Source organism: Rosa rugosa, chromosome 1, assembly GCF_958449725.1.
Source record: "Rosa rugosa chromosome 1, drRosRugo1.1, whole genome shotgun sequence".
In the NCBI taxonomy this organism is placed as follows: Eukaryota; Viridiplantae; Streptophyta; class Magnoliopsida; order Rosales; family Rosaceae; genus Rosa; species Rosa rugosa.
The window spans coordinates 5,589,250-5,610,225 of NC_084820.1; the positions used below are offsets into that span (position 1 = coordinate 5,589,250).

At 40.2% G+C, this 20,976-nt stretch overlaps 3 protein-coding genes across 4 annotated transcripts; all 3 read left to right on the forward strand.

The window, feature by feature from the left end:
- The first annotated feature begins 1,551 nt into the window (after window positions 1–1,551).
- LOC133727052 (uncharacterized) lies at window positions 1,552–3,899 on the forward strand. Of its 2 annotated transcripts, none has more exons than XM_062154678.1 (7): window positions 1,552–1,716; window positions 1,804–1,865; window positions 1,977–2,060; window positions 2,345–2,399; window positions 2,760–2,895; window positions 3,280–3,396; window positions 3,486–3,899. In XM_062154678.1, the coding sequence occupies exons 1-7, from the start codon at window positions 1,626–1,628 to the stop codon at window positions 3,583–3,585; spliced, it is 645 nt and encodes a 214-aa protein (XP_062010662.1). In that variant the 5' UTR covers window positions 1,552–1,625; the 3' UTR covers window positions 3,586–3,899. The 2 variants fall into 2 exon arrangements, with proteins under 2 accessions (XP_062010662.1, XP_062010663.1); XM_062154679.1 differs by having other exon boundaries at window positions 3,346–3,396.
- A 4,012-nt stretch (window positions 3,900–7,911) lies between these two features.
- On the forward strand, window positions 7,912–11,387 carry LOC133712446 (pre-mRNA-splicing factor ATP-dependent RNA helicase DEAH1-like). The gene is made up of 2 exons (XM_062138555.1): window positions 7,912–9,290; window positions 9,372–11,387. The coding sequence occupies exons 1-2, from the start codon at window positions 8,149–8,151 to the stop codon at window positions 11,296–11,298; spliced, it is 3,069 nt and encodes a 1,022-aa protein (XP_061994539.1). The 5' UTR covers window positions 7,912–8,148; the 3' UTR covers window positions 11,299–11,387.
- A 658-nt stretch (window positions 11,388–12,045) lies between these two features.
- LOC133731702 (uncharacterized) lies at window positions 12,046–20,770 on the forward strand. Its single transcript, XM_062159125.1, has 2 exons — window positions 12,046–12,273; window positions 19,670–20,770. Exons 1-2 carry the CDS (start codon window positions 12,046–12,048, stop codon window positions 20,768–20,770), a joined length of 1,329 nt encoding a protein of 442 aa, XP_062015109.1.
- Window positions 20,771–20,976: the final 206 nt, after the last annotated feature.

Sequence of the window (20,976 nt, forward strand, 5' to 3'; positions counted from 1 at the left end):
ATCAGGTCAAATGTTCCCCTTTTGTATATTTGTTTGAAATCTAACTTTGGAATTGAGGCGTTTTTTACCTCATGCTCGATTTCATTATATTCAAATTCTTCAGCATTTAGGAGTTGTACTCCTTTCTTTTTCCCGAAGATGCTCATCATGTTAACATCTCGAGTTTCTTTCGGCTTTTCATACCGAATACTAGTCGAACTAGTTGAGGGATCCAGAAAAATCAAGTTTGGAACAGGATTCTCTGGTCTTTCTAATGGTTTAAATCCATTAGCTTTTTTTTTTACTGTAGGCACTTTCTTGTCCTTCAGTATAGTTTTCATAGAATCCAGCGTTTTTTGCTGTTCATTGATTTTTCTACTAACACTTGTTAGCTTTTCTTCTTCCGTTTTTGGAAGTCATTTGATATAATCCAGTTTGTTTTCCAGTTTTTCTAACTGGTGGATTATAACAGGAATTTGTTCTAGATGATCTTGACATCTAGCTATTTCTTCATGCAGGATCTGATATTTTTCATCAGAAGATTTTAATAGAGAATTCAGTCTCTCTATTATTAAATCAGACATTGCCCCCATCGGGGATTCCCCTGCTGAGCTATTTTACAAGCTCTGATACCAGTGATTTGCGGATCTAACCAATGCTCAGGTAATCAAGAGGTTTTTGTTCCTCTTCCAGAATATATAAAAGATTATCAATATCTTCTTCTAATTTATAAATTCTGGTTTGTAGTCTATAAATAATATCCCAGTAATTGGGAGTCTCTCTACTAAGACTTTCTCTGTATTCTTTTAATTTTCTCAATTTTTCTCTCTCCTTATGCAGTTCTTTGCTAGTATTTTTACAGATAGCATTTAACTCAAGTCTGTCGACGATTGAAATCTTGAATAGTAAAGTGTATTGTTTACCTTTGAAATAGAGGATGATTGCAACGTCTGTATATATATTTAAACAAATTAACTCTGATGGGCCCACCACGTTTCATCAAGACTTTTAACAAACAAAGAAAACAGACAGCAAAGAAAAACAAGTTGACAAGGACATCTAAGAAAGGGTACTATCGGTAGAGGTTCTGCTAAGACGGGTAGGTAGGAATAAAAGGAAGAAAAAGTTGTGTAAAGAGGAAGAGAAATAAGACACTGGGGTGTATGAGAAGTATTCTTGAGGATTTGGGGTGTATGAGCATTAACCCTAAAAAAAAACACATAACTACCCATTTGCAAATTCTTCCCACTAAACTCCATCTGGATGTAGGAAGCCTTTGGGTTCCCCTTGACAAAGTCAAAAAAAAAAAAAAAAAAAAAAAAACTTCACAGCATAGGGCTCAATGAATAGTGATTTATGAAATTTGGGGCATAAATGGATATTTTGAACAGTGCTCAATGAAACAGTTTATAAATTTTCTACATTAAAAAAACTGTTCCGAGTAATTTATATTTTGATGAAGCATAAATGCTTTTTCAAAAAAATAATAGACAGATCATTTAAAAAAAAAAAAAAACATAATAATAATAATAGACAGATAACTACATTAGAGTGTAACCGCCACACGTGCGGGCTGTGAAACGAGTTTGCTTCTGTCCCTTGTACCGAGAGAACAGACTGGACAAGTAAGAGAGATCTTGTTAGGGATGAAGAAGCTGGCCAGAACATTCAGAAAGTCTGAGGACGATGACCTCTCTCTTCCTACTCGGGACGACCCGGCTCCCATGGACTCCCAAGGTACCTTACCATCTCTCTCACTTCTTCTATCCATCATTTCCTGCTCACCCAATTCTAAATGGGTTTTCGTTTCTTTGATTTTTTCAGAACAAGAGGAATTGGTTCGATCCTTCGAAAGGAACCAAGCTCAACAAAGTCGTTTCTGGAGGGTATAATATGTTTAATTCTCTCCAATCAAAAAAAATTTACTTGATTTCTTGTGTATTGCAACTATGAACTAATTTCTAACTGATATCTTTTTTTGTTTTTTTGTTTGGTAGGTTTTTTTTGCATCACTTCTCTTCTGCTTCGCTGCGTTTCTTATGTACTCAATCTTTCAGCAGGTTTCGTATCCATGGGAACTGGTATGTCTATTTTCATCTCAAAATTGGGATCGATTTCTATTATTTCAAATGTGATTTTATGCAAGTAGTGAATGTGTGGTATGTTCAGTTAATAATTAAGTAGGGAAATTTAGCTGTGGGTGGACAGGTTATATTGTGTTGTTTATGGAATTGGAACCTCTGACACTTTGGGCATGTAGAAATTTCTTAAATTTAATGAAGGATGAATCTTTTTTCTTCGTTTGTTGAATTTGGTAATGTGGTTTTTTTTTTCGTAACTGTTATATATTGTTGTTTATTGACAGCGTTATCATGCTTACTTCATGGAGGAGGTGCACTCATGGATAATTATATCTGCAGGTGTTTTCCCTATACTTATCATCAGTTGATAGTAGAGTCATGTATAGCCTTACAATTAAAGTGCTGAACCCGCTTTTGTATTCATATATTGCGAATTGTTTGCCCCTTTGAGATTCTCTTTATGCGGTACCTTCACGGGTCTGTTTTTGAGATGTATTCGGTTAAGATTGCCTGTTGACTAGTTTCGTAGGAACAGGCAATATGTATATGTGGCCAATGGTCTCGATTTATATTCGATAACACCTTTCTGTAATTATTCAATGTCTTACCATTATATTGCTATGTTTAGATGATGGTTTTTCTTGTTACATTATTAATTGGGATGAGATATTTAACATGTTAGCTAATAAAAACTCGCAGATTGGCTAGCTGTCGTAGCATGTTCATCAGCAATAATAGGATTAGTTCATGATTCAAAGTATCACCGGCGATGGATTTGGTACTCATTCCTTACTGGCATCGTACTCGCAGTTTTCTGGCTGTATTACATGTTGAGGTATGTTTACTTCTCAACCACGTAGTTGCAACACGTGTTGATTTTCGTTCAATTCTATAACCGGTATTTGTAATTTTTTTCTTCTTTTTCTCACAAAAACCAGTCTCTTAGACAAATCAACACAACTTAGAAACTTCAGCTGTCAGATGCAATGAAAATTTCACTGACAATATATACATGTGAAATTTCATTTCCTCACTTACCATTAATTTGTTACCTGGGACAGAGGCTCTAAATCCATTTGTCTTTTTTGAAACTGAACTTATGGCGCAATTCAATTTCTGATCAAGCTGTTTGTGTTGTAACATGGCTACATATGCAGTATTGTTTTCCATTTTCACATTCATTTTGTTGCCTTCTTGATTTGCTCATACACTTCCCTAGTTCCCGCTGTTCTGAAGAGTACTGTATATTTGGGGCACCTACTTGTTCTAAACAATACTTTTGTAGATTGCCAAGATTCCGCTGGGATGTAATCTGGCTGCCGTTTGGACCTATAAGGTGTGTTAAAATGTCGTTCACATCCTCAAGTTGTCCATCCAATTTCTTTTATATTTATTCATGAATGCATATGTACATTGAAATTGCAGTGGAGCTGGACTCTGTCTATATGTGGATCATCTGCTAATGGAGTCATCAGAAGAGATAAGAAAACTTCGAGGCTATATGTATTCTTACAAAGCCAGATGAACGTCGTTATGGTTATCTTTGACATTCATACGGGGTAGATAGCACATAGACATGTAGTAGACTTTGATTTTGGATCTGGTGCAGGAAATAGAAGCAAAGATGGACGTGCTATCACTACGGAGGGAAATGTTCACCCTTCCATTGAACCTCTGTAGTTGCTCTGCACTCGGCATGTAGTATGTAACAGATAGCAAATCTCAATTTAAATGTTTTCTCTGCTCATGATTATAATTTTCCTCGAGGACACTTGTCCTTATTATTACCAATCTGTCACCATATACTTTCAGTTCTATGAAACAATTACTTCGTCTGTACATTCCAATGGAATCAGTTGATTACTCTTTCTTTTCTACTTCAATTCAATTTTGACGGAGTGTTGCCCAAAGAAGAGAAATCAAGGCCCTGATAGCACACTACACCGCCGCCAGCCAAACACTAAATGGGCTGCAGTCAAACGAAGAGTAGCACCTAAAACACAGAAATCCCTATACCTAGAAACCAAGGTGACACCTCTGCAAAATCTTCAAGGGTAATTCCAAAACATGTGACGATTAGAAAGTTTATGCTTCAAGCTCCATGCTTCGATCAAAGCTTTAATCTTTTATTCATGTTTTGACAACCCAAGAACTAATCTTGAAGTTCTTTATGCGGTATTTGGTGTTTTATTATCTCTGGTGAAGAATCCATAATTGGCTTAGTTTCCTACTTTGTGTGTGAATCCTAATCCATTGTGAAATAGGGCTTATACCGAAGCTATCAACTGCCTATTTGTAGTTTGTTTCTCTTCTTCTTTTGCCAATCTGATTTCTGTAATCTCTTCGAGATTGAATCTTCAATGGGGAGCGAGAGCAACCTGAAGACATGGGTTTCTGATAAGTTAATGGCATTACTCGGAAACTCTATGCCCGTAGTTGTTGAGTAAGTTATTGAACTAACTAAAAAAGCAAACTCGCAGGCCAGTGTGGTAGACAAGCTTGTCGAATTAGGATTGTCCTCATCTACCGAAACAGGTGCATTTGCTGAAGAAATCTTTGCAAGAGTGTGTGGTAAAACATCTGGTTTAAAGCAATGCCAGATAAAGAAACGATTCAGGAAGAGGGCAATATTGGATGAGAAAGATGGAAATGATGATGATGGGGTGATTGCACAGGCGGAAGAGAAACGTGTTAAAAGGCGGAACTTGCCGGATAAAGGTGATCGTGCGAATGGTTCAGAGTCAGAAGAAGAAAGACTGCGTGATCAAAGAGAGAAAGAGCAATTGGAGCAAAATATAAGGAAGAGGGACGCAGCAGCCACGAGGAAAGTAGCAAAGAAAAATTTGAGACGAAAGGAGGAAGAGGAGGCTGTTCGAAAAACCAGTGCTGATATTGAAGGTTTAAGAAGAGCTTCGAGACAACAATATCTAAAGAAAAGAGTGCAAAAGAAACTGGATGATATAGAAGATGAGGACTACTTAATTATTTAAAGGTGTGAAGCTCACTGAAGCAGAATACCGGGAATTAAGTATGAAGAAGCAAATATTGGGGCTTGTGAAGTTCTGAAGGAACGTTCCTTTGCTTGTAGTATATTTGACTCATCTTGGATCAATACACTGAACTTTGTTGTGAAGTTGTGAATACTACTGATCAAGCTTGTCCATTTATAGTGTTTCTGTCAATTATTTCGATGATTGCCAGTGTAGCTCTAAATCTCTAATGAGTTTTTCTTTCGTCCATTTGTTAGTGTTTTTGTCAATTATTTTGGTGATTGCTGGTGTTGCTCTAATGAGTTTTTCTTTCGAATGATGTGTTATTGACGTGGTATGCAAAATCATATTATAGATTCATAACAGAAGCCTTGAGAAATCTATTATATGAGTTAGCAGAATTACAAAAGAAGAAGAATCACAGAGTGATTACAATGGAAACCCTAATCTTGGTTTCTGTATAAACCATGAGAGAGGAGGTAGTATTACAAGGAAATAGATCGAGAATCAAACTTAAAACTTAAAAGAAAAGGTAACTAATTCAAGTCACTTATATGAGTTAGAACAGTTACAAAAGAAGAACAATAACCATGTGATTACAATGAAAATCCTAATCTCAATCTCTGTATAGACCATGAGAGAGAAGGTATTACTTTTACAAGGAAATAGATCGAGAATCAATTAAGTTGAAAAGAAAATGTAACTAATACAGGTCATTTATACTAGTTGGCTATGATCACACCTTCTAACAGAGCACTAATGAACTTCTACGATGACTTGACTTGTCATGGATGATAAAATTTTAGATGAGTACTTAACAAAAAAATAGAAGAATGCGGACTTTAGTTCTCACAAATATTTCAAATATATTGCATATAAACTCAATGATATTAAAGAATCAGTATGAAATGAGAATATGAAAAGCCGGTAAAATGTGTATGCAACTATACAATGTATAATATAAATCATCATATAATTAGTATGATCATGCATACACCATTTTCTTTGAGCGACACTGGATCTTTTTTTATAGGGGCCGTGACCACTTACCCAATTTTAACTAAAAAATTGCCCACTTGCTCCACTAAGGGTTTTTTGACCCCATTTACCCAATCTAACTTGTACTGACATAATTACCCTAATTTTAATCTCTCTCCTCCCCCCTCACCGATCTCTCTCTCTCTCTCTCTCTCTCTCTCTCCCCACATCCGCACCTCCGGTGCGGCGTCGAAATTAGGATTAGCGCTTTCTCTCTCCGGTGCGGCGTCGAACTCCAGATCATGCCTGAAGCTCTCTCTCCGGTGTGGCGGTGCGGCGTCGAACTCCGAATCACGCCTGAAGCTCTCTCTCTCCACCGGCGGGGCGGCCTCGAACTCCAGATCTTGCCTGAAGCTCTCTTTTCACCTCCGGTGCCGCGTCGAACTCCGGAATCACCCTGAAGCTCCAGTCGGAACTATCAGAGTTTAACTAAGTCTAGATGCAGAGCGTCGACGGCAAGGCCGATAACAGGTTGGTGTAGACCATTGCTTTGCTTATGCTGCTCTTCGCAATTCCGTTCACTGTTTCTGCTATGGGTATCGGGCCTCACCCATCTTCAATCTGTTTTGTCCATGGCAATTCCCTTCACTGCTTCTGCAATGGGTCTCGGGCCTCACCCATTGAAGTCGGAGAAGGGAGATCCGCAACCGTCGAAGTCAATGATGGGAGGAGAAGAAGAAGTGGGTGCCCAGAGCATTTTCCGGCATCCTGAGTTTTTTTTTTTTTTTAAAAATTTTTTTTCGGCAGTAGACACATTATTGGCCCCCAGTAGACTTTGATACGATGGACAGGGATCACTATAGTGTGGTGTTTTGATAAGTTACCTGTTGTTTTCTGTGTATTAAAGTCAAATTATCTGTGAATCCTACAAAATGGTGCATTTTTGGTGGTCTATTGGGAGGCAGTAGAGACATTGGACTTTGTATTGGGGGGCAATAATATGATTACTGGGGGGCAGTAATATGATTATAAATTGATCAATTGTTCCTGTAGTGTATTCATTTTGGTTTTGGGAGTTCATACAATTCACTGGACGTCAATAATATGATTTTTGGGAGGCAATAATATGATTACTGGGGGGCAGTAATATGATTACTGGGGGGCAATAATAGCCGGATTCTGGAATCCGGTCACCGTTCGCCAGAGTCCGGTCACCGGTCGCCGGAATCCGGTCACCGTTCGCCGGAATCCGGTCACCGGTCCCCGGAGTCTGGTCGCCGGAGACCGCGCCGGCCACTGGTCACCGGAGCACAGCAAGGTGGAGGGTGACTTCTCTCTCTAAGTGAGAAAGAAGGAGAGGGCAAAAAAGTCTCAAAAAAAAAGAAAAAAGAATTAATTGGGTAAAGGGGAAATAATCCCTTAGAGTGTTTTGGGTAAATGGGGTTAAAAAACAGTTGGTGGAGCAAGTGGGCAATTTTTAGCCTAAAATTGGGTAAACGAGCATTTTCCCTTTTTTATAATGGAGTTATTTACATGTGAGGTTATATCATTTTCTTTTTTCTTTTTATTTTGGTAAAAAAATTGCTTACCAACTTTTAGTTTTAGGCATGCAATGATGAAAAAAAAAAGAAAAGGAATCAATGTTTAGGGTAAAGAGAAGAAAAAAAAAAGGAAAGGAAAGAACAATGAATTGCCGCCGTGAAAAAACAAACCGCCACACGCTAAAAATTGGGCCACATCAAAACGACAGCATATAAGCTGAAACACAGAAATCCCTAACCCTAGAAATCAAAGGCGCCACCATCAAATTCTCGCAAAGAAACACAACGAAGCTGGAGAATCAGGAAGGTGACAACACCTCTGCAAAAACTTCAAGGGTAATTCCAAATCACACTTTCTCTATTGGGTTCTTGGCTTTAATCCCAATTTGAATTTGTTAGGGTTACAATCTCAATACCCGAAAATCTGTTTGTTTTGGGTTTTGATTTTATTAATTTGGTTTAGTTTCCTAGCCCATTGTGGAATAGGACTTGTACAAAAGCTGTTAATTGCTTACAGTTTGTTTGTTTTTCTTGTTTTGTGAATCTGAGTTCTGCAATCTTGTCAAGATTGGATTTTTAATGGGGTGTGAGAGCAACCTGAAGACATGGGTGTCTGATAAGTTAATAGCATTGCTCGGATACTCTAATCCGGTAGTTGTTCAGTATGTTATTGGATTAACTAAAAAAACAAACTCCCAGGCTGGTTTGGTGGACAAGCTTGTCGAATTTGGATTTGCGTCATCGACTGAAACAGGGGCATTTGCTGCACATATCTTTGCAAGAGTGTGTGGTGAAACATCTGGTTTGAAGCAATGCGGGAAACAAGAGAGGGGAGGTGCAATGCCGGTGAGGATGATGCAGCGGACCCATGTTCTGTTGGATTCAGATGATGATGGTGATGCGGAGAGATGTTCTGTTGAGGTTGTTTCTCATTCTGTGTCTGTAACAGTGGATTTCAATAACAAAAGATTCAGGAAGAGGGCATTGGGTCAGAAAGATGGAGATGATGATGAGGTTATTGTAGAACGTGTTAAAAGGCGGAACTTGCCAGATAAAGATGATCATGAGGATGGTTCAGAGTCAGAAGAAGAGAGATTGCGTGATCATAGAGAAAGGGAGAAATTGGAGCAAAGTATAAGGAAGAGGGACGCAGCAGCCACGCGAAAACTGACAAAGAAAAACTTAAGACGAAAAGGGGAAGAGGAGGCTGTTCGAAAAAACAGTGGTGATTTTGAAGGTTTAAGAAGAGCTTCAAGACAAGAATATCTAAAGGAAAGAGAGAGAAAGAAAATGGATGAAATGATGGATGATGTAGAAGATGAACATTACTTATTTGAAGGTGTGAAGCTCACTGAAGCAGAATTCCGGGAATTAAGTTACAAGAAGCAAATATTGGAGCTTATGAGAAAACCATTAGGTCTAGATGAGGCTGAAAATGTCACTGAGTACAGGATGCCAGATGCCTATGATGATGAGGAGCGCGGTGTTACTCAACAGAAGAGATTTTCTGTGGCTTTGCAGCGCTACAAGGACGACAGTTCTGGGGATAAAATGAAATCGTTTGGACAGCAGAAATCTTGGGAAGATCAGCAACTTGGAAAAGCAACATTGGAATTTGGTTCAAAAAACAAAAAAAGGGTATCTGATGAGTATGATTTTGTATATGAAGACCAGATTGAGTTCGTCAGGGGGTTGGTGATCGAGGATGATAAATATGACAAGTTTGAGGATGATAATCAACTGCAGTCCACAAAATTACTTGAGTCAAGGGAAAAAACCTTGAAGATGTTCCAGGAGGAGAGGAAAACTTTACCCATCTTCTCCTTTCATGATGAGTTGCTCCAAGCTGTTAAAGATCATCAGGTTCTTGTTATTGTTGGCGAAACTGGATCTGGCAAAACTACACAGATTCCCCAGTATTTGCATGAGGCAGGATATACAAAGCATGGAAAGATTGGGTGCACACAGCCACGGCGAGTTGCTGCTATGAGTGTTGCTGCCAGGGTTTCTCAAGAAATGGGTGTCAAGCTTGGACATGAGGTAGGTTATTCTATTCGTTTTGAGGATTGCACGTCTGAAAAGACCGTTTTGAAATATATGACTGATGGAATGTTGTTGCGTGAATTTCTTGCTGACCCAGATTTGGCAAGCTATAGTGTGCTGATGGTGGATGAGGCCCATGAGAGAACACTCTCTACTGATATTCTATTTGCATTAGTAAAGGATATTGCTCGATTTCGACCCGGTTTTAAGCTGCTTATCTCGAGTGCAACACTTGATGCTGTGAAGTTCAGTAATTATTTTGATTGTGCCCCAATTTTCAACATTCCAGGGAGGCGGTTTCCTGTCGATATATACCACACAAAAGCACCAGAAGCTGATTACTTAGATGCTGCAATTGCTGCTGCAATTCAAATCCATGTCAGGGAACCACCTGGAGACATATTGGTCTTCCTCACGGGTCAAGAAGATATAGAAACAGCAAGCGAAACATTAAAGTACAGGACAAGTGGTCTCGGGAGAAAGATATCAGAGCTGATTATCTGTCCCATATATGCAAACCTGCCTACTGAGCAGCAAGCAAAAATTTTTGAGCCCACACCTGAAGGGGCTAGAAAGGTTGTCCTTGCCACAAACATAGCTGAAACTTCTCTGACTATTGATGGGATCAAATATGTCATCGACTGTGGCTATTGCAAGATGAAGTCCTATAATCCAAGGACTGGGATGGAGTCATTGCAAGTCACTCCCATCTCAAAGGCATCAGCAAGGCAGAGGGCAGGTCGATCTGGTCGAACAGGCCCTGGTAAGTGTTTCCGGTTATATACTGTTGACAGTTATATTCATGAATTAGATGATACCACAATACCTGAAATACTAAGGACTAACCTGGCAAATGTTGTTCTTAGGCTTAAGAGCCTTGGTATCCATGACTTGATACATTTTGATTTTATGGATCCTCCACCATCGAAAGCATTACTAAAAGCCCTCGAACTGTTATTTGCTTTATCTGCATTGAATAAAATGGGAGAGTTGACTAAAGTTGGTAGGCGGATGGCAGAGTTTCCACTTGATCCAATGCTATCTAAGATGGTAGTTGCTTCTGACAGGTACAATTGCTCAAATGAGATCATTTCTATTGCTGCCTTGCTTTCTGTTGGTAATTCAATCTTTTATCGTCCAAAGGACAAACAAGTCTATGCTGACAATGCAAGACGGACTTTTCACACTGGGGACACAGGAGATCACATTGCCTTGCTTAATGTTTACAATACATGGACCGAAACAAACTACTCAAGTCAATGGTGTTACGAAAACTATATAAATGCTAGGAGCATGAAAAGAGCAAGAGATATCAGGGATCAACTTAAGAGACTCTTGGAGAGAGTCGAGATCGAGGTAACCTCAAATCTTGACGATTTAGAGTCTATAAAGAAGGCCATTACATCAGGTTTCTTCCCTCATTGTGCAAGGCTGCGAAAGAATGGATCTTATAAAATAGTCAAACATCAACAGGCTGCCTCCATACACCCCAGCTCAGGCTTGTCACAGGAGTTTCCGACATGGGTTTTATACCATGAACTGGTGCTTACATCCAAGGAATACATGAGACAGGTAACAGAGTTGAAGCCCGAGTGGTTGCTGGAAATAGCTCCACATTATTACCAACTAAAGGATGTCGATGCTGCTTTGACCTTCAAGAAAACGTCTAGTGGCAATGTAGTATGAAGTCTATCTAATGTATTGATCTTTTGCAATTATTATGAATTCTTGTGTATTCTTAATTATATAGATGAATAAAAACACACTTTTCAATAGTTTGTAGTATTTTTATGTTCTCCTGTTTTCAGATTTTACACGGTGTGAAAGAGTATGAAGAAGAGAAGGCAGTGTCTTTGGTCCAAAGCTCCAGGATCTTGCCCTCTGTTTGACACAGCACACTGTGCAAGTGGACGTTTTCTGAGAACTGCATAGGTCTCGAGGGTGAGCTCTGTTTTGGTAGTAGCCTGCAAAAGATTTTTTTTCAAAGCTGTGTGCTGAAGTTTCTAGTTGTTACCTCCTTTATGAATTCTACAACGAAGTATAGCCGTGATTATACATTGCATGAAAGACTTGCTGACGAAGTACTCAACAAGAAAATCTTATTCCTTACCCGTTTGGGAAACCTATCTGTTGATCTGGGAGACCAAGTACCAATCAATAATATTTGCAATATAGAATTTACTCATTTAGAACATCAACAAAAAACGAAATCAAAATTCCAATAGCATCCCAGAAACCAAAACAGAGCCATTTTTTGGGTACGATGAACAATTAAACAACCGAATCCAGAAAGAATAGACTGGGTCTAAATTAGACTTTCCTCATCTGGTTTAGTAGTTTCCTAGACATACTTGGTTTAGGAATTCTACACGAAGTAGAATTGAGTTAATTGATATATTATAAAGATGTGATCATAGAATTTAAGATTCGATAATGGGGATTATGAACCTGCCTACGATCCGTAGATGCAGTTCTGTCCATAACATTGTTGAGGAGTTCATCAAGAAGCGTTACAGAAAGAAGTTGGACATGTTGACGAATGAAGAAGATGAACAAGAAGAGGAATATCTTCAATCTAGGCAGGTTAAAAGACGAATTTTCCCTGGAGTAGAAGCTGAACTTGCCGGGCTGATGATGAAGTTGAACTTGCCCTGCGGACAGGTTCAAAGAGAGAGGGAGCAGGACACAGCAGCCATACGTACACAACGAAATGAAAGTTAACTAATTTACATGAAGACGAAGAGGAAGAGGAAGAGGAAGAGATCACATGGGTCAAACGACGAAAGACTTTGGAGCACATTGGCAAGGAAATCAAAGCCTTGAGGATAACTACAAGACAAGAATATGCTACGAGTTGCAATATAGATTTCGCAAGTCTTCCTCCAGATATTGTGCTTCTTATTCTGGATAAGTTGTTAGTGTTGTAGTATACATGAAATTGTGGTAAAACTATTATGTCTATATCATGTAAATAGCATTATTATGGCTATGTATGATAGCACTTAAGAGTGGAGAAGTTTGGTATCAATCATGTTAATATTATGTATGAAAGCACTTAAGTAAATGGATGATATTAAATGTAATAGTGGTAAGAGTAATGGAATGTAATAGTATTACTCCATGCTTTTTATCCCTATATAAACCCTCCATTGTGAGAAGAATAAACACACCAATTCACTCTTCATTCTCTCCATCTAAACTCTCTCCCTCTCTCTGTTAGTTTACGATTTTCCTTAAACACGTTATCAGCACGAAATTGCTCTAGAATTAGAATCGAAATTGTCAAAATAGAGGAAGTTCATAATCCGATCAAAGCCATTTTTCCAAACCTACAAAAAACCTCCAAAAACTAGCACATATCAAAGCCCTTGATTCAAGAAGCCCAGAACCGGTTTCAGAACCGCCAGAACCGGCCGGAAACAGCCCGAACCGGCTGCCGGAAGTTTTGAACCGCTGCCGGACCGCTGTCGAGTTCTGCCAGACTGCTGCCGAGACCTGCCGAGCAGCTGCGCAGAAGCTACCGAGAAGCCCTGCCGAGACCTGCCGAGAAGCCCTGCCGAGACCTGCCGAGAAGCTGCCGAGCGAGCCTTGCCGAGTCCTGTCGAAAGCTGCCGAGACCTGCCGAGTGCATCTGCCGAGCCCCTGCCGAGCCCCTGCTGCGCAGCTTCCGAACAGCTGCCGAAGCACCTGCCTAGCACCTGCCGAGCTGCTGCCTAGCAGCTGCCGAGCTGCTGCCTAGCAGCTGCCGAGTTGCTGCCTAGCATCTGTCGACACTTTTCCGACAACTTTCCGACGATTTTTCCGGCGACTTTCGGGACACTTTTCCGGTGACTTTCCGACGACTTTTCCGGCGACTTTCGGGACATTTTTCCGACAACTTTCCGGCGACTTTCGGGACACTTTTCCGGCGACTTTCCAAGCCATTTTCCGGCGACTTTCCGGAAGCTTTTGGGCAACTTTTTCGGTCATTTCCGACAACACTATTTCAAGGTATTCTTTACTAAAAGTTCCCGCTTTTGAGTTTTTATTTATTTTTCTCCTCCTTTTTCTTTTTGGGAACTTACAATTAAAAAGCGGAATTATAGAAATTCACGCTAAACGAACTAAGAGCGTTCGTAGTCAATGAACTAAGAGTGTTCATAATATTCGGACTAAGAGCGTCCGCAAGCATCGACTTATGACCCTATTAAACATCATTGTTTCGGTCTAATCCAAATATTCTTGGAAATTGATTTCTTGGTAGCATAGCTCGGAAATCTTATTGTTTTAGTTTTTCGTGGAAGTTTTAAACTCCGAAACTAATACATCTTTTTCTTCTTATATTTCAAGGATGTCGAATGAACCTAGACTCGAATTTCAAATCCTTGACTCAACTGGTTCGGATTACCATAGTTGGAAAACTGACGTTGAGAACCATCTCACATCAAAAGGGATATTGCCCATAATCCAGGAACCAAACGCGGGCCTTGTGTTCCAACGAACACCCATAAAGCATGCACAAGCAATTATCTTGATGCGACGCCATATGGACAAAGCACTCAGATTAGAGTATATGTCCATCAAAGATGCAAGGGACCTATGGGTGGCGCTAGAAGAGCGCTTTGATAATATCCAAGATTCCCTCCTCCCTGACTTGAAGGTTCAATGGAACAATATACGCTTCTCCGACTTCAAGTCTGTTGCTGAATACAATTCAGAAGCTCTTCGGCTAAAAGCCATGCTGAAGTTCTGTGGAAAACCTCTCACAGAAGAAGAGCTAATTGAGAAGACTCTCTCCACCTTCCCCGTCGCAGCAATTATACTATCAAAGCAATATCGCACTGAATTTAATGCTGGACGACTTACGAAGTTCAATGAGCTTATCAATATTTTGTCGGTGTTGGAGAAGCACGACAATATCCTTGTGAAGAATTATAATTCAAGGCCCGTAGGAACCAAAAGCGTTCATGAGGCAAATTATAATGCACCCAAGAAAGGGCGCAAGGAGCGGTACCCTACTAATAAGGGGCATGTATACCCTAATAACAGGGGACATGACGGACGAATGGGTCCATACAACCGCCCCAATAAGGAAGGAAACCGCAACTTTGGAGCGGGCACACGTGGTGGCAATTCCACACGTGGGAAAAGAGAATATAACAACACCATGGGCCGTAACACTGTGGGCCGTGGAGGTCGCATAATACGCCGTGGTAGTAGCAGCAACAACCCGCCTAGGGAATATCCACAACGTGCACCTCAAATAAAGAAAGTCAACCACAATGACGTGTGTCATAGGTGTGGATCAATCGAGCATTGGTTTAAGCAATGCCAAGCAAGTACTCAACTAGCTGCACGCTACAAGGAGTACAGGGAAATGAGGGAGCAAGAAGCTCACCTTGCTGAAGAAGAAAATGGTGAAGATGTTATTCTCACCATAAAAGACTTCAAAGCTGAAAATGAAGAGCACGAGGATGCCGCAGACTTTGATTAAAATAGTCTTTTCTATTTTCCAATAAAACGGCAAATGTGCCTTAGTCAAATAACAATTGAATTGACTCTTTCTCATGTGGCGTACCCAATGAAGTATGATGTCTAGGCAAGTAATTGAGATCGGGGTACTTAAGCGAGCCTCGCTCCACCAACATCTCTCTACTTACCTGGTCATATTTTATTGGAATTACCAAACGGATTGAGCAATTACAATTTGTATAAAGTTTGATTTTATATTGGAATAAACTTTGGAAACTTTGATGTAATCATTGACTATTTTCCCTATTAATAAAGTATCGCATTACCAATGTCATTGACATGTGTTAATATTCCGAACTTTATTTCTTCAGTATGTCTTCGGGAGAATTGGAATGCCTTCTTGATAGTGGCACCACACATACTATATTACGACATAGGCAATTATTCTTATGGATGACGCCTAGTCAATCTTCAGTGACCACGATGGCAGGACCATCTCAATTGATTCATGGTCGTGGACCAGCTCAATTTCTATTGCCGAATGGCACAAATATTAATGTCGCCGAAGCTTTATATGCTCCAAGGGCTGGAAGAACCCTATTAAGTTTTAAAGATATAAGAGCCAATGATTTTCATGTGAAAACACATTGTGAGAATGGACAAGAGTTCCTTTACATCACCTCTAATAACTACGGAAATACACGAGTATTAGAGAAACTCATGTGTCGCTCTAGTGGATTGTACGCAACCACTATTAGAGTCATTGAATCCAACCATGTCATGAATGAAAATTTATGGGATTCCGACACATACAAACTTTGGCACGACCGTTTGGGACACCCAGGTCGAGATATGATGCTCCGTATATTAAAAACTTCACACGGACATCCATTCTTTAAAACAAAAGGAAGTACGAACCAAAGAAAGGTTCAAAGAATTACTTCTGAAGCATATCATTCGTTTTGCAAAGCTTGCTCTTTAGCAAAAATAGGATCGAGACCATCCTATGCAAAAGACATTAAAGAAAATATACCATTCTTGCAAAGAATACAAGGTGATATCTGTGGACCTATACATCCAACTTGCAGACCATTTAGATATTTTATGGTGTTGGTTGATGCATCGACACGTTGGTCACATGTCATGCTCTTATCCACAAGAAATGCTGCATTTGCTAAACTCCTAGCACAAATCATTAAGTTAAGGGCTCACCACCCTGATCATCCTATTAAGTCAATTCGTCTTGACAATGCTGGGGAATTTACATCAAAAACTTTTGATGATTATTGCATGTCCATTGGGATCGAGGTTGAACATCCTGTCCCTCATGTACATACCCAAAATGGTCTCGCAGAAGCTGCCATTAAAAGACTTCAAATGATTGCTAGGGCATTGGTTATGCGCACCAATCTCCCTATTTCTGCTTGGGGCTATGCAATATTACACGCAGCTGTGCTTATTCGTCTAAGGCCCACTGCCACCCAACCTTTTTCTGCGTCCCAGATGGTAACTGGGTATGAGCCTAATATCTCACATTTACGCATATTTGGGTGTGCAGTCTATGTGCCAATTGCGCCACCACAGCGCACTAAAATGGGTCCTCAAAGACGATTAGGCCTTTATGTTGGCTATGACTCTCCAACCATAATCCGCTACATAGAACCCTTGACAGGTGATCTATTTACCGCTAGATTTGCGGATTGTCACTTTGATGAGACAGTCTTCCCGCCTTTAGGGGGAGACATGAACACTAATGTTCATCAAAAAGGACAGGAATTGTCGTGGTTTGTCCCCACTTTGTCCCATCTTGATCCCCGAACCGCACAATCTGAAAAAGAAGTGCAGAGAATTCTCGATCTTCAGAACGTAGCAGAATCGATGCCTGATGCGTTTTCTGATATCGCTAAAGTGACGAGATCACACATACCTGCTGCAAATATACCTGCAAGGATTGATGTCCCTAAAAGACATAATGCCATCTCAAAAATACATGAGAATGGCGCCAACGTTCCCTCTATGGGTGACACATTGGCTAGGCCCATGGCTCCTGCCAGGAAGCGCGGGAGACCTATAGGTTCGATGGATTCTCGCCCAAGAAAGAAAGCGAGTTTGGCACAAAATAATCCATTAATCATAGATATGAATAATCCATCTCACGAGAATACTCCGGATTATGGTTATGTCCAAGAGACATCATTGGGGGACGCTCCAATGTCAGAACCAACTCCAGAGAATAGAGAAATCTCCATAAATTACAATAGTGTACATGAGATGATGGATAGAAATTCTATGGCAATTGATGATGCGTTTGCATATCATGTTGCAAAAGGAATCATAGAATATGATGATATCGAGCCTCGCTCTGTTGAAGAATGTCAACGAAGAGCGGATTGGCCTAAATGGAAAAATGCGATCCAGACTGAATTGGATTCACTAACAAAGAGACAGGTATTTGGGTCTATAATGCTGACACCACCAAATATAAAGCCTGTTGGCCATAAATGGGTCTTTGTTAGAAAGCGTAATGAGAAAAATGAGGTGATGAGATATAAAGCCCGCCTTGTGGCACAAGGTTTCTCACAACGCCCTGGAATCGACTACGAGGAGACATACTCTCCCGTAATGGACATTATAACGTTCCGCTACCTTGTCAGTTTGGTAGTTTCCGAAAAACTTGACATGCAGCTTATGGATGTGGTTACAGCATATCTCTATGGGGATCTAGATTCAGAGATATATATGAAGGTTCCTGATGGACTTCAATTACCAAAATCAAGTGGCTCTAAACCACGGAGCGCGTTTTCAATAAAATTAAGACGCTCACTATATGGATTGAAACAATCCGGACGGATGTGGTATAACCGTCTAAGTGACTACTTGATTGGAAAGGGATATGTTAACAATGAAATATGCCCTTGCGTGTTCATTAAAAGAACAAGTTCCGGATTTGCAATTGTAGCAGTTTATGTCGATGACATGAACCTAATTGGAACTCTAGATGAGTTAAAAGAAACTGCTAAATATTTGGAATCCGAGTTTGAGATGAAAGATCTTGGGAAAACACGGTTTTGCCTCGGAATAGAGCTCGAGCACCGTAGTGATGGGATTATGATCCATCAGTCAGCATATACTCAAAAATTACTAAGGCGCTTTAATGAAGATAAAGTAAAGCCTGTAAGTACTCCCATGATCGGCCGAAATCTTGAGCCCACAAAAGATCCGTTTCGTCCAAGGGATGAGGACGAAGAATTATTAGAGGCTGAAGTACCCTATCTAAGTGCGATAGGCGCATTATTGTATTTAGCTCAATGCACAAGACCGGATATCTCATTCGCAGTGAACTTGTTAGCTCGACATAGTTCTGCGCCAACACGCCGCCATTGGATTGGCATAAAGACAATCTTTCGATACTTAAAGGGTACGATTGATATGGGCTTGTTTTATCCCTACAAAGAGAAAAGAAAAGACGGAAGCATGAGATCAGACCCCATGAGGCAAAAAGCCACCTTCCGTAATGTAGACGCCGGCGACACCATCAATGGTGACCGACGTTCTCCTCCTCCCCTCCATCAAAATAAAAATAATGTTTTGATGGGATTTGCTGATGCGGGGTATCTCTCTGACCCCCATAAAGGTCGCTCCCAAACAGGTTATGTCTTTACCATGGGAAGCACGGCGATATCTTGGAGATCTACAAAACAGACCTTTGTTGCTACTTCCTCAAATCATGCAGAGATTATTGCTCTACATGAAGCTGTGCGTGAATGCATATGGCTAAGGTCTATAAATAGACACATTCGAGGAACTTGTGGTTTGAAGTTTACCACAGATAAACCTACATGCATTTACGAAGATAATGCAGCTTGTATTGAGCAAATGAAATTAGGTTTCATCAAGGGTGACAATACTAAACATATATCACCAAAATTCTTCTACAATCAGCAACAGCAAACACTTCTAAACATTGAAGTAAATCAAATCCGATCAGAGGATAATGTAGCGGACTTATTTAATAAGTCGCTACCAAAAACCCCTTTCGAGAAGCATGTGAAGAGCATCGGATTAAGAAGGTTATCCGAACTCCCATGATCTTCAGGGGGAGAATAAATCAGGGGGAGTATCTAGAAACATACTCCACACTTAATGCGCGTTGCACTCTTTTTCTCCTTCGACCAAGGTTGTTTTTTCCCACAGGGTTTTATTACTTGGCAAGGTTTTTAACGAGGCAATTTCGAAGCGCACGGCTTAGACAAATACTATCGACATGAAATATCCAAGGGGGAGTGTTGTAGTATACATGAAATTGTGGTAAAACTATTATGTCTATATCATGTAAATAGCATTATTATGGCTATGTATGATAGCACTTAAGAGTGGAGAAGTTTGGTATCAATCATGTTAATATTATGTATGAAAGCACTTAAGTAAATGGATGATATTAAATGTAATAGTGGTAAGAGTAATGGAATGTAATAGTATTACTCCATGCTTTTTATCCCTATATAAACCCTCCATTGTGAGAAGAATAAACACACCAATTCACTCTTCATTCTCTCCATCTAAACTCTCTCCCTCTCTCTGTTAGTTTACGATTTTCCTTAAACAGTTAGAACCCATTGACCATGCTCGTTTTGCTGTCGTCTGTAAGGAATGGCAGTCTCTTGCAAAACAGTATAATTGTGAAACGCAGCCCTGGGTTAAGGTCCTCCCTCCCATGCTATGGATCCCTACCCAATCTCATGGCTCCGATGACCCAATGGCCATGCTTTACAGCTTGTCTGAAAGAAAAATCTACAGAAATATGAAGTTGCCAGTGCCTCGTGATGAAAGGATCTACTGTGGTTATGGATGGATGGCTAAGTATCGGTATCTAAATAAGTCCTCAGATTATTATGCTAGTCTAGCAATAACTCTCATGAATCCTTTCAGAAACGCAAAAGATATTATCCGTCTCGCTCCAATCCAAGACAGCTTATTTAGTGTAAAGCAAGTAGTGAAGATAACCTTGCCTGCTGATCCCACTTTGGATCGGAACAATTATGTGGTTCTAGTCATATGCGGTTCTAGACTGTACTTCATCAGAGGAGGACAAAAACTTTGGAGTCCCATGCATACGCGGTGCAGTGCTGCAACATATTATGAAGGGCGAGTGTTCTCAGTTCGTGGTTTTGGAAGAGATATCCCAGGGCACGAGCTTGTATCATACCGCGTTGATAGCAGCGTTGACATATATTACAGTTTACATCTGCAACATGTGGCATGGCTTGAACATTGTACTCTATCCCATCTTCTTCAAACATATTTCGTAACATCAACAAAGGGGGGTTTACTGGTTGTTGAGAGATTGTTGGAAGAAGACAGAACCAACATCTTCAAGCGGCGGAAAATGCTGAAGTTCAAGGTTTTCAAGTGGGTTGAATCCATTGCACAGCTAGCTGAGGTAAATGACATTGGGGATGAGGCCATTTTCGTGGGCAACAATCAATCGGTATGTGTTTTGGCTTCAAAGTTTCCCGGGTGTCAGCCAAATTCTATATACTACACGAATGATCTTGTTGTGGAAGGACAAAGATTAGAAGACATAGGCATCTTTAATTTAGAGGATGGAAGTAATAAAACCATTACACACCATTATTATCCTCACAAGTTTGTGGAGGGGCAAATGGTGCCGGCAATTTGGATTACACCGTCTTTTCCAGTATGCTAGCTTTCAGTTAATCGTACGTAGAGTTAAGCGTGAGTACGTAGGTCTCTCTCTCCCTCCCTCCCTCCCCCTCTCTCCCTCTCTCTCCCCCTCCTCTTCAATCTTGAGTAACTAGTCGAAGAAGAATTCTAACATCCTCAATGATGTAAGCTGTAGAAATTTCTTCAACCATGTATAGCTTGAAGAAGAGAAAACAATCCACAAGAAAA